This window comes from Ursus americanus, chromosome X (assembly GCF_024610735.1).
Source record: "Ursus americanus isolate L20-20 chromosome X, mUrsAme1.1.p, whole genome shotgun sequence".
Classification (NCBI taxonomy): Eukaryota; Metazoa; Chordata; class Mammalia; order Carnivora; family Ursidae; genus Ursus; species Ursus americanus.
This window is the reverse complement of record NC_142164.1, coordinates 78,975,527-78,988,975: the sequence shown is the minus strand read 5'-3', so window position 1 is coordinate 78,988,975 and position 13,449 is coordinate 78,975,527. Positions and strand designations below refer to the sequence as shown.

The window sequence follows — 13,449 nt, the reverse complement described above, 5'->3', positions numbered from 1 at the left end:
TTTGCGCTCGTCCTCATGGTGGGGCCGGGGCAAATGAGGATGGTGGGCCGAGAAGGGGAGATGACGACCAGGCCAGGTCTGGTGGCAGGCAGGGTGGGGTTGTGCACTGGTTAGTTGAGGTATCTGGGTGATGCAAGCACCTGCAACTGCCGGCAGAGTACAGAGGCCAGAAATCTCAGTGGGACCCTGGGCAGGGAGCAGACCAGGTGGTATAGGAAAAGTCAGGAAGCAGGGAATGCGGGGGCTTGTAACAGCGTCCCCCAAGATTTGTAGTGCACTTTGCAGAGTATCAAGGTAGGAGGCTGTCCGTGGGTCTGTTGCATGGCTAGACATCGGAACCATTGTAGTGCGAAGACAGCCACAGGCCGTATGCGAAGGATTCTTTCCTTCTCTGTGTTCCAACAAAACGTTATTTAAGGCGGTAAAATGAGCCTAGTAAATGGGAGTGTGACCAAAGCAGCATTGACTCAGGTTTCAATGTCCAGCACTATTTTCTCAAATGCCTTTGTACTGGGCAATCTAGCTGTGAGACTAAGCCTCTTGTTTTAGCCTGTCCGTGAGGTGATTTCACGACCAGCCTGGCTGATCGAAACGATCTTGCAGCCCGTGTATTTGGTGTGACCGCAGCATGTACGCTACCTGATACTAGGTTGGCTTTCAAAGTATTTTCAAGTTTCAAAAAATTAAAACTTTTGGCCTTGTAAGTAGTATACCTCTCCTTTAGAGTACATTTTCCAAATACCAATATTCTCCTTTCAGAGTGAACTATGAGTGGCCGAGTCAGATCAAGATCCAAGTCCAGTCAAAGAAAGGATGACCCAGGGTCTAACCAGCATGCGGCCGTGAGTACTTCCAGATCCGATGTTTTTGAGTGCCATACATTTATTGCTCTGAAAATTTTGAGGACCTGCAAACATACAGATGCAGTGATAAAAGCTTCTCTGCTGGTAGAGGGAAGGAAACATTGAACCAGAAGGAATCCATATTTCTGTTGCCTGTGGAAATACACCCTATGGCTTCTTTGTCACGGTTATTAATGACCAAATGTGCATGCCTATCCCAGCATCCTTTACAGTAGACTCCAAAGTGCTCATGGCTACCTCTTGTTAGAGCAGCCGCTCCGTGGGAGAGTAACTTTTCAGAACAAGTCCATAGAATTATGATGTGGGAGTCTCTTTATGCTTATTCATTATTTGATAGCAAAATGTGTAATGTATATTTATTCTGTTAGCATGTATTCACGACACACGTTTTTATTTGTGCACATACACACACACACCCCTAGGAGCAGCAGCCCATTGATGAGCACCCGAAACAGAAGGAGGCACTGCCTGCAAGTCAAGACATTATAGCTGATCAAGGGAAGGAAGTTGAAGGAGCACCTGTGGCTCAAGGTGAAGGGAAAGGGACGCAGAATGTCTGCAGGGGCAGGGGGTGTGTGTGCATCATGTGCTATGACGTACCAGAACAGGAGGAAAGAACACATGAGAAGAGAATCTCAGTCATTTCCAGAAAATGGGCTGAAAATGTGAAGAGAGTGTCGTGTGCAGCTTCATGTAGTCCTTTGCTGTAATGAATCTCCCCTGCTTCCTCAAGAATGAATTGGTGTGCTTGAAAATGCAGTCTTTCCTAAATTAGAGGAAAATGTTTCACTAACTACAAAACTATACATCGTTTCACTGGTTTAATTTGTTCTTCTTAGAACATTTCTGTGTGGCCTTTTCACTCATTTCATCCAAAGCTTAAGCAGTTTTCAGCAGCATAGGCAGAGTGCCAGGTCAGCATATCCGATGACATGTGGAATAAAGCCGGGTTGCATTGGGATGGGAGCCCCATTTTATAAATGAGAAAACTAAGGCTCAGGGATTGTGGCTTGCCAAAGACCGCTTGACACATGGAGAGGTAATTCAGTTTTTGTTACAAGGTTTGTGTTCATGGGGAACCTGGCTGGAACCTAGAGCGTGTGACTCTTGACCTCGGGGTCGACAGTTCAAGGCCCATACTGAGTGTAGAGATTACCTAAAATAAGAATTTTTAAAGAGGTTTGTGTTCTTCCTACCGTCTGTGTTGTACAAACAAGTGCATGGTTTTGTATAGAATGCTTACTACTCAGAGGTGTCCGTACTGTAAAGTAGCTTACTACTGGTACAGGAATCAATCCAGTTCAGGGGAGCAGGAGAGAGACTCCAGGAAAGAGCTCAATGAATGAGAGCCTCTGTCAGATTATTCGTTTGATATGGTACATTTCGTAAGAGCTGGGTAATTCAGGAAAGTGGCCTTAGGGTCACTATAGTAGTATGATTTTTAAGCGGCTTTAAAAGGTGTTTAAATACTTTCATGATTAGGAAAATTGAAAGTATCTTAAAATGATCATAAAACAAGAAAGGAATGTCTTCCAAATATAGTATTTTCATCAAGTACTTGTAGTGAATTGTTGACATCAATCAGGCCATGGATTATTTTAGGAATTTGCTGTTAAGAGGTTTCTACAATATGACTGACAACAAAGTCCATTAATTTCTTTACACCCTACTTCTTTATTCTCACTGTAAGACAGAAGTTGGACTATTAGACACGAATGTTTTGCTGGGTTTTTTTGGAACTTTGTTCCATACTTGACTTCTTTATCCTAAGTTCCATAGAGGGACTTTGCACTGAAATGTAACTAGTTAATTTTGTCCAAAAAACTTTCAGGTTGTTCCAGTAGGGGATGTATCTCACTAGTATAGGATTTGTCGTGGGCCCACAAATGCAATCAGCTAATCATTCAGTAAATTACATTTTTTTTATGATTTTTAAGAGAGTGAGGGAGAGTGCACAGCGGGGGGAGGGACAGAGAGGGGGAGAAGTAATCTTCCTGCTGAGCAGGGAAACCAAAGTGGGGCTCACTTACATCGAAAACCGGGGATGTACTGTATGGTGACTAACATAATATAATAAAAAATCATTATTAATTAAAAAAAATAAAAAATAAAAAAAATAAAAAAAATAAAATAAAATAAAATAAAATAAAAAAAAAAAAAACAAAAAAAAACAAAGTGGGGCTCAATCCCAGGACGCTGGGGTCATGATATGAGTGGAAGGCAGAGGCTTAACCAACTGAGTCCTGAGGCTCCCCAGGTTATTATATTTTAATTATAATCTTATCTATAGTGTAGACTTCAGATTTCTTAGATAGCTGATGCTCTCTATTCTTAGTACACTATGGTAATATGAAGGAAATGTAGATGTAGTGTGGTTTATCTCTAGAATGTCATTTGAAATAAAGTATCATAATACAGAAAATCAAAGAGGTGCAGTCCATCTTTCCCTCACTTTTTTTTCACATTAGCCTACACGCTTTTATTTCATATAACTGAAAGAATGAATATTATCACTTCTTCATTTATAGTTTATGTTTAATTCTTAAATTGATAACCTTTCTTTTCTAAGGACCTGAAATGAAAGCTGATCTCCAGGAACTGGTTCAGTCAAAGACTGGGGATATAAGCGAAGATGCTCCTGATGTGAAGGGGGCAAGTTTACCAAATCTAGAGCCCATTAAAATACCAGAAGCAGGTATGTGATCCATTGAGAATGTAAGGTATGTGCTTTTCTGGTTTCTTGAATATTATATCTTTAATAATATAATGTAATATACTGTTACTTTAATTACAGAATTCACATATAAAGATACTTTGATAGGTAGTTTACACCCTATATGCCTGACTGCCTGACTTATAGGTGATCGGATATAGAAAGGAATTGGGTCAAAGCCATGTTGATGAAGATGGGGGTGCCTGAATGGCTCAGTCCGTTAGGTGTCTGACTCTTGATTTTGGCTTGGTTTATGATCTCACAATCATGATAATGAGCCCTGTTGTCAGGCTCTGTGCTCAGTGTGGAGTCAGCTTGGGATTCTCTGTCTCCCTCTGCCCACCCCCTCCCCACCCTCCACTAGTACGCTTGCACTCTCTCTTTAAAAGTAAATAAAATATTTTTTAAATGAAAACATTTTCTTATTTTTGAGTACCAGTACTTTAACAGCTAATAATTTTCAGAGTTTTTAAAATAATTTCTGCCTTTTAACAAATACAGAATATATTTGGAATAAATATCAGTTTGTATAAAGTAGCAGCTCTAACATAAATTGTGTGATTCTTGGAGAACCCCTTAATTCTAAATCCACCCTTAATCTTACATAATTAGTAAATTCACATCAGATCTATTAACAATCCTTTTTAATGCTGATTGTTGCATTCTGTGGTTCTGTTCAAAGAATAACAAAATGCTCTATTTTACATGACTTATTTGTTACAAATAACATCTTGAGTCAAATTTTATCATCTGAACTGAGATTTCATTGCTACTAAGATAATGAATAAACACTCTGCTTAATGTTTTTGTGTATGGAGACCTGGATACCCATTCTTACATTCTGTCAAATTCTGGATTATTCTGTCTATTCAAAAAAACTATTGCATTTCAAATCCTATCCCCAAAGAAGGCTCAAATGAATGAATAATAAGATGGGAAGAGATAGTCAAGTTTGTAGTTTCTGTGTCTGATCAAGTAGAGAGAGTACATGTAGTCACTAATGTTTAAGGCAGCTGTAAGATACCTATGCTAAGCATACTCATTGTCCCCACTGTCAGTCCTCATGAGCTGTGGATGCTGATATAATCACCTCTAATCGTCTCAAACATGCCATAGTATAAATTCTTCCCTTGAGACATAAATTGATAAGATTTGGAGTCCAAAGACCCGTATACAAATAATTCCTGACTAACCAACTTAACTATGTTTTACATGTATCTACCAAATTGCTGACCATTGATTTTAAGAGCTTCTGAGTTTAAAGCAAGCGCTTGATGTTTAGGGAATAAATTACCTTGTGTTAGTGTACTTAAGCTTTTTTGCTGTGAATTGCTGAGACATTCCTTTAGACTATTTACATTAAGAGACAGTTTTCAGACTGCTTCCAGGAGCCTATTTTACATGGCTAGAATGTACCCATAGGAGGATTACAGCCTTCAAATGCATGTTTTTAAATAGATAATACATTGCATGACCATCCAATATAAAAGGTAAGGAAAAAAAGAGCAACAGAATTATCCTAATGGAAAAAGAAAAGGTACTTAATAAGAGGTATGAATCATTAGTAAAAAGAAAATACAACTAATAAATCAAAAAGATTGCTCTCTTTAAAAATACTTACAAAGAGTATCCACTAGTATACATAACCTTGAGGAAAATGGAAAAAGCCCAAATATATACACCCAGGTGTACATAATATTGAAAATGAACAAAACATTGACATTGAGTATTTTATGTAATTGAAAGTGAATACATTTTTGAACTGTTTTCAAAATATGGATGAAATGGAGGGGGAGGAGTTAAGATGGCAGAGGCGTAGGGGACCCCTTTTTCAGCCGGTCCCCTGAGTCGAGCTTAGAGCTGGATAGGTACCAGACCAGCCTGAACATCCACGGAATCAGCCTGAGATGCAGGAAGATACATCTGGATCTCCACAAATGAACATCTTCAGCGCTGAGTATTGAGGTACGAAGCGGGGAACCGTGAAACCGCGCACAGATATCGGAAGATAAACGGAAGGGGGAGGGAGCCGCCGCGTTCGGGTGCTGGGAAGCGGTAGCCACCTACACGGGGGAGTGGGTGGACTTGCGGACTGGAACCTAGGAGAGAGCAGACTGAGACCGTGAGCCGGGAGGGCACGCCACCAGACTTCTCACGGAAATCTGGTGTAATCACTGGAACCAGACTGAGACTGGGAGCTCCGGGAGCGCGTGGGGGCAGCTGGCGGCTGGCGGTGTTAGAAACAAAGGACAGAGACGCGCAGGCCCTGGAAGTGAGGGCTGGGACACAGGGTTTGGGGCGTACATCCCCGGACGCTGCAGGGTTGAGCAGCACCAACAGTAACGGAGTTAAAGTGGCCAGAGCATCAGTGGAGAATGGTCCGCAATCCCTATGTTCTGAGACAGAGGCCGAGATTCGGCCACTGCTGCTCTGACTCTCAGAAGAGGCACAGCAAACCACCAGGAAAAGCCGCCAGAGAACAAAAGCCTGGAAATACCGGCTCACAGTATGCCCATCCCCATCCCCCCTCACAGGGGACACGGAGACTCTACCCAAACAGGGTTGCCTGGGTATCGGCGCGGCAGGCCCCTCCCCCAGAAGGCAGGCTGAAAAATCAAGAAGCCCACATCCCGGGGCGCCTGAGTGGCGCAGTCCTTAAGTGTCTGTCTTCGGCTCAGGGCATGATCCCGGCGTTCCGGAATTGAGTCCCTCATCGGGCTCCTCCGCTGGGAGCCTGCTTCTTCCTCTCCCACTCCCCTGCTTATGTTCCCTCTCTCGCTGGCTGTCTCTCTGTCACATAGATAAATAAAATCTTTAAAAAAAAAAAAAAAGAAGCCCACATCCCTAAGATCTCTATAAAACAAAGGCGCATGGCCTGGGTCCCAGTCAGTAATTTGGGCTCTGGACAACCCCGCAACCAATCCTCATCAGAATGACAAGAAGGAGAAATCCCCCCAGCAAAGAAGAGACAATGAGTCTATGGCCTCTGCCACAGAACTAATGGATATGGATATAACCAAATTATCAGAAATGGAATTCAGAGTAACAATGGTCAAGATGATGTGTAGACTTCAAAAAAGTATTAACGAAAATATTAATGAGAATATAGAATCTCTAAGGGCGGAAATGAGAACGAATCTGGCAGAAATTAAAAATTCTATGAGCCAAATGCAGTCAAAACTAGAGGCTCTGACGGCCAGGGTGAATGAGGCAAAGAACGTATCAGCGAATTTGAGGATGGGTTAATAGAAGAAAAAGCAAAAATAGAATCTGGACTCAAAAATCCACGCTCAGGAATGTAGGTTACGGGAGATTACTGACTCAATGAAACGCTCCAATGTCAAAATCATTGGCATCCCAGAAGGGGTGGAGAAAAACAGAGGTCTAGAAGAGATATTTGAACAAATTGTAGCCAAAAACTTCCCTAATCTAGCAAAGGAAACATACATTCATGTCCAAGAGGCAGAGAGGACCCCTCCCAAGCTCAACCACGACAAACCTACACCACGTCACATCATAGTGCATTTCGCAAATATTAGATCCAAGGATACAGTATTGAAAACGAACAGGGCAAAGAAATTTCTCACGTACCAAGGCAAAGGTATCTGAATTATGTCAGACCTGTCTACACAGACCTGGAATGAGAGAAAGGGTTGGGGGGGGGGCATTTTTAAAGCTCTTTCAGAGAAAAACATGCAGCCAAGGATCCTTTATCCAGCAAGGCCGTCATTCAGAATTGATGGAGAAATAAAGACCTTCCAGAATCGCCAGTCATTGACCAATTTCATAACCACGAAACCAGCCCTACGGAGATATTAAGGGGGGTTCTATAAAAGTAAAAAGGCCCCAAGAGTGATACAGAACAGAAAGTCACAATCTACAGAAACAAAGACTTTACTGGCAACATGGCATCATTAAAACATTATCACTCAATAATCAGTCTCAATGTAAATGGCCTAACTGCTCCATAAAACACCACAGGGTTGCAGATTGGATAAAAAGACATGACCCATCCATTTACTGTCTACAAGAGACTCATTTTGAACCTAAAGATACATTCACACTGAAAGAAAAGGGATGGAATACCACCTTTCACGCCAATGGACCTCAAAAGAAAGCAGGGGTAGCAATTCTCATATCAGACAGATTGGATTTTAAACTAAAGACTATAGTTAGAGACACAGAAGGGCACTATATTATTCTTAAAGGATGTATCCAACAAGTGGATATCACAATTATAAATATCTATGCCCCCGACAGGTGAGCAGCAAGATACACAAGCCAACTCTTAACCAAAATAAAGAGACATATAGATAAAAATACACTAATAGTAGACCTCAACACTCCACTATCAGCAATAGACAGATCACCTAAGCAAGAAATCAGCAAATAAACAATAGCTTTGAAGGCCACACTCAACGAGTTGGACCTCATAGATATATAGAGAACACTAACCCCAGAACCAAAGAATACTCATTCTATTCTAATGCCCATGGAACATTCTCAAGAATAGACCATGTTCTGGGTCACAAAACAGGTCTCAACTGATACCAAAAGACTGAAATTATTCCCTGCATATTCTCAGACCACAACGCTCTGAAATTGGAACTCAACCACAAGGAAAAATTTGGAAGAAACTCAAACACTTGGAGACTAAGAACCATCCTGCTCAGGAATGACTCGATAAGCCAGGAAATCAAAAATCAATTTAAACAATTTATGGAGACCAACAAGAATGAAAACACAATGGTCCAAAACCTTTGGGATACTGCAAAGGCAGTCCTAAGGGGGAAATACATAGCCATCCAAGCCTCACTCAAAAGAATAGAAAAATCTAAAATGTAGTTTTTATATTCTCACCTCAAGAAGCTGGAGCAGCAACAGAGGGACAGGCCTAATCCACGCACGAGGAAGCAGCTGACCAAGATTAGAGCAGAAATCAATGAATTAGAAACCAGGAGCACAGTAGAGCAGATCAACAGAACTAGAAGCTGGTTCTTTGAGAGAATCAATAAAATTGACAGACCACTGGCAAGACTTATCCAAAAGAATAGAGAAAGGACCCAAATTAATATACTTATGAATGAAAAGGGAGAGGTCACAACCAACAGTAATGAAATTGGAAGGATTATTAGAAACTTTTGTCAACAGCTATATGCCAATAAATTAAGCAATCTGGAAGAAATGGAGGTCTTCCTGGAAACCTATAAACTACCAAGACTGAAACAGGAAGAAATTGATTTTTTAAACAGGCCAATTAATTATGAAGAGATTGAGTCAGTGATAAACAACCTTCCAAATAACAAAACTCTAGGCCTGGATGGTTTTCCTGGGGAATTCTACCAAACATTCAAAGAAGAAATAATACCTATTCTCCTAAAGCTATTTCAAAAAATAGAAACAGAAGGAAAGCTACCAAACTCATTCTATGAGGCCAATATTACCTTGATCCCCAAACCAGGCAAAGACCCCATCAAAAAAGAGAATTACAGACAATTTCCCTAATGAATATGGATGCCAAAATCCTCAAGAAGATCCTAGCTAATAGAATCCAACAGTACATTAAAAGGATTATCCATCATGACCAAGTGGGATTCATACCTGGGATGCAAGCGTTGTTCAACATTTGCAAATCGATCAGCGTGATACATCATATCAACAAGAAAAGACTCAGGAACCATATGATCCTCTCAATCGATGCCAAAAAAGCATTTGACAAAATACAGCATCCTTTCCTGATTAAAACCCTTCAGAGTGTATGAATAGAGGGTACATTCCTCAATCTCATAAAAGCCATCTATGAAAAGCCTACTGCAAATATTATTCTCAATGGGGAAAAGCTGGAAGCCTTTCCCTTAAGATCAGGAACACGACAAGGATGCCCACTCTAGCCACTATTATTCAACATAGTACTAGAAGTCCTTGCAACAGCAATCAGACAACAAAAAGGGATAAAAGGTATCCAGATCGGCAAAGAAGAAGTCAAAATGTCTCTCTTTGCAGATGACATGATACTCTATATGGAAAACCCAAAAGAATCCACACCCAAACTATTAGAAGTTATAGAGCAAATCAGTAATGTGGCGGGATACAAAATCAATGCTCAGAAATCAGTTGCATTTCTATACACGAATAACGAGACTGAAGAAAGAGAAATTAGGGAGTCCATCCCATTTACAATAGCACCAAAAACCATATGTTACCTTGGAATTAACTTAACCAGAGACGTAAAGGATCTATATTCTAGAAACTACAAATCACTCTTGAAACACATTGAAGAAGACACAAAAAGATGGAAAAATATTCCATGCTCATGGATCGGAAGAATTAACATAGTTGAAATGTCCATGCTACCCAGAGCAGTCTACACTTTCAATGCTATCCCGATCAAAATACCAATGACATTTTTCAAAGAACTGGAACAAATAGTCCTTAAATTTGTATGGAACCAGAAAAGGCCCCGAATCTCCAAGGAACTGTTGAAAAGGAAAAACAAAGCTGGGGGCATCACAATGCCGGATTTCGAGCTGTACTAAAAGCTGTGATCACAAAGACAGCATGGTACTGGCACAAAAACAGACACATAGACCAATGGAACAGAATAGAGAAGCCAGAAATGGACCCTCGGCTCTTTGGGCAACTAATCTTTGATAAAGCAGGAAAAAACATCCAGTGGAAAAAAGACAGTCTCTTCAATAAATGGTGCTGGGAAAATTGGACAGCTACATGCAAAAGAATGAAACTTGACCACTCTCTCACACCATACACAAAGATAAACTCCAAATGGATGAAAGACCTCGATGTGAGACAGGAATCCATCAAAATCCTAGAGGAGAACATAGGCAGCAACCTCTACGACATCGGCCAAAGCAACCTTTTTCATGACACATCTCCAAAGGCAAAAGAAACAAAAGAGAAAATGAACTTGTGGGATTTCATCAAGATAAAAAGCTTCTGCACAGCCAAGGAAACAGTCAAAAAAACTAAGAGGCAGCCCACGGAATGGGAGAATATATTTGCAAATGATGCTACAGATAAAAGACTGGTATCCAAGATCTACAAAGAACTTCTCAAACTCAATATGCGAGAAACAAATAAACAAATCATAAAATGGGCAGAAGGTATGAACAGACACTTTTCCAATGATGACATGCAAATGGCTAACAGACACATGCAAAAACGTTCAAAATCATTAGCCATCAGGGAAATTCAAATCAAAACCACACTAAGATACCACCTTACACCAGTTAGAATGGCAAAAATTGACAAGGCAAGAAAGAACAGTTGCTGGAGAGGATGTGGAGAAAGGGGATCCCTCCTACATTGTTGGTGGGAATGCAGGTTGGTACAGCCACTCTGGAAAACAGTGTGGCGGTCCCTTAAAAAGTTAAAAATTGAGCTACCCTGTGACCCAGCCATTGCACTACTGGGTATTTACCCCAAAGATACGGACGTAGTGAAGAGAAGGGCCATATGCACCCCAATGTTCATAGCAGTATTGTCCACAATAGCCAAATCTTGGAAAGAACCAAGATGCCCTTCAACAGATGACTGGATTAAGAAGTTATGGTCCATATATACAATGGAATATTACTCAGCTATCAGAAAGAACAAGTTCTCAACATTTGCTGCAACATGGACAGCACTGGAGGAGATAATGCTAAGTGAAATAAGTCAAGCAGAGAAAGACAACTATCATATGATTTCTCTCATCTATGGAACGTAAGAACTAGGAAGATCGGTAGGGGAAGAAAGGGATAAAGAAAGGGGGGTAATCAGAAGGGGGAATGAAACATGAGAGACTATGGACTCTGAGAAACAAACTGAGGGCTTCAGAGGGGAGGGGGGTGGGGGAATGGGATGGACCGGTGATGGGTAGTGAGGAAGGCACGTGTTGCATGGTGCACTGGGTGTTATACGCAACTAATGAAGCATCAAGCTTTACATCGGAAACCAGGGATGTACTGTATGGTGACTAACATAATATAATAACAAATTTTTTAAAAATATGGATGAAATGGTTGATATACTAGAAAAACATATTATTTAATAAATCCCAGTAGCACCTAATTATGTAAACATCACAGAGACCATAGGAAAACTTATGAAATTTGTCAGCGTTGTCCCTCAAAAGTACTTTTAGTACATAAGATGGTATTGTATACTTGAAAGGTGATGAGAATACATCTTAAGCATTCTCACCAAAAAAAAAAAAAAAAGAGTTAACTACATGAGGCGATAGATGTGTTAATTACTTATGTTTATCTGGTAGTCACCCCATAATGTAAATGTGGAACAAATCATCATGTTGTACACTTAAATATATACAATTATGTTTGTGAATTATTCCTTAATAAAAGTTTTAAAAAGTACTTACTTTTAGAAACAAATGTCTGACTTTTATAGGTATCTTTTTATCCCCCCTTTTCTTCTCCCTCCGTCTCCATTCATTTCTTCCTTTCTTTTTTTTTCACCATGCTCTAAGACACAGTATGTATGAGATTCACATTTTCATATCAGAAATGAAGGCAATGTCTCAAAACTAGTGTGACTATATAATTTATTATACAAACTCAACAGTGTCAAGTGTAAAAAAAGACATTCATCACTAGGACTACAGGTGGAAGTGGGGACAAACAGTTATCCTATTTAACCATTTACATTAGCACTAAAGTAAACCAAAAAAACATTTTTGCATTTCTGCATAATAAGGAAAAAAACAATTGTGGTACTGGAATTTCTATTTATTCAAGCAGTAACAAATGTGACATTACTGTTTTAATATCTTATATTCAGAATATTTTTCAAGTTATTTAAATAATACTGATTTATAAATTTATTTTATTTCAAGGTTGATTTGTGTGTTATTTGGATTTTTAGTAAAAGTACACACAATTTTTGCCTTCATTTCATATAAATGTTCTGAACATGAACAACCTTTTTGTTTCTTTATACCAATAGAAAGAGTGGTGTGTTTAAAATACATTAGTAAAATATGTTTGGAAGTCTCTTTTATAAAACAAAAATTGTGATGTCCTTTGTATAACATTAATGTCCTCTAAATAAAATTCTACTAAGTAATGTTCCCAACTGTTATTTTGTCTTACAGGTGAAGGGCAATCACAAATTTAAACAAAGACAAGCTGAAACCATGCTAACTGTTCTTTGTTACATATTTGACAATAAAATTCTCTTAATAAAGTTTTAAACTATCATCAAAAAATCTTGTTAATCTTTTATTAAACTTATTATAAATAGTTGACGCTACTGAAAATTATATCACTTTTTAAAATTTTATATTCTGATTGAACTAGTAAACACAAATATAACCGTACATTGATATTCTTTCCAACCACCTTGCTAAATACGAGTTAATTTCACAAGTTTATATCTGGATTGTTTTTTATTTCAAATATCAAGCTATTAATAGACTACTTCTGCCCAGAATCCTCACTGGTAACATAAACAGTCAATACATATTTTGTATTCTTGTGTATTATATACTGTATTCTTAGAATAATCTAGAGAAAACAAAATGTTATTAAGGAAATCATAAGGAAGAAAAAATATATTTACATTACTGTACTATCAAAAAAAAATCAGGGTGCCTGGGTGCCTTAGTCAGTTAAACGTCTGCCTTCAGCTCAGGTCATGATCCCAGGGTCCTGGGATGGAGCCCAGCGTCAGGCTGCCTGCTCAGTGGGGAGTCTGTCAATCTTTTCTAAAAAATCTCCTATATAATTATAGTGGACCCACATAGTGCAAACCCATGTTGTTCATGGGTCAGCTGTTATCAGAATAGCCCCTTTTCATTAAAAAAATATATCCAGTTATCTCCATTCTATTAAGGAGATAACAGAATAAAAGAAGATA

General features: G+C 39.3%; 1 protein-coding gene across 1 annotated transcript; it reads left to right on the top strand.

The window, feature by feature from the left end:
• Positions 1–767: 767 nt before the first annotated feature.
• Positions 768–12,708, top strand: LOC123790024 (P antigen family member 3-like). The gene is made up of 4 exons (XM_087859462.1): positions 768–842; positions 1,286–1,394; positions 3,433–3,558; positions 12,686–12,708. Exons 1-4 carry the CDS (start codon positions 768–770, stop codon positions 12,706–12,708), a joined length of 333 nt encoding a protein of 110 aa, XP_087715588.1.
• The last annotated feature ends 741 nt before the right edge of the window (positions 12,709–13,449 follow it).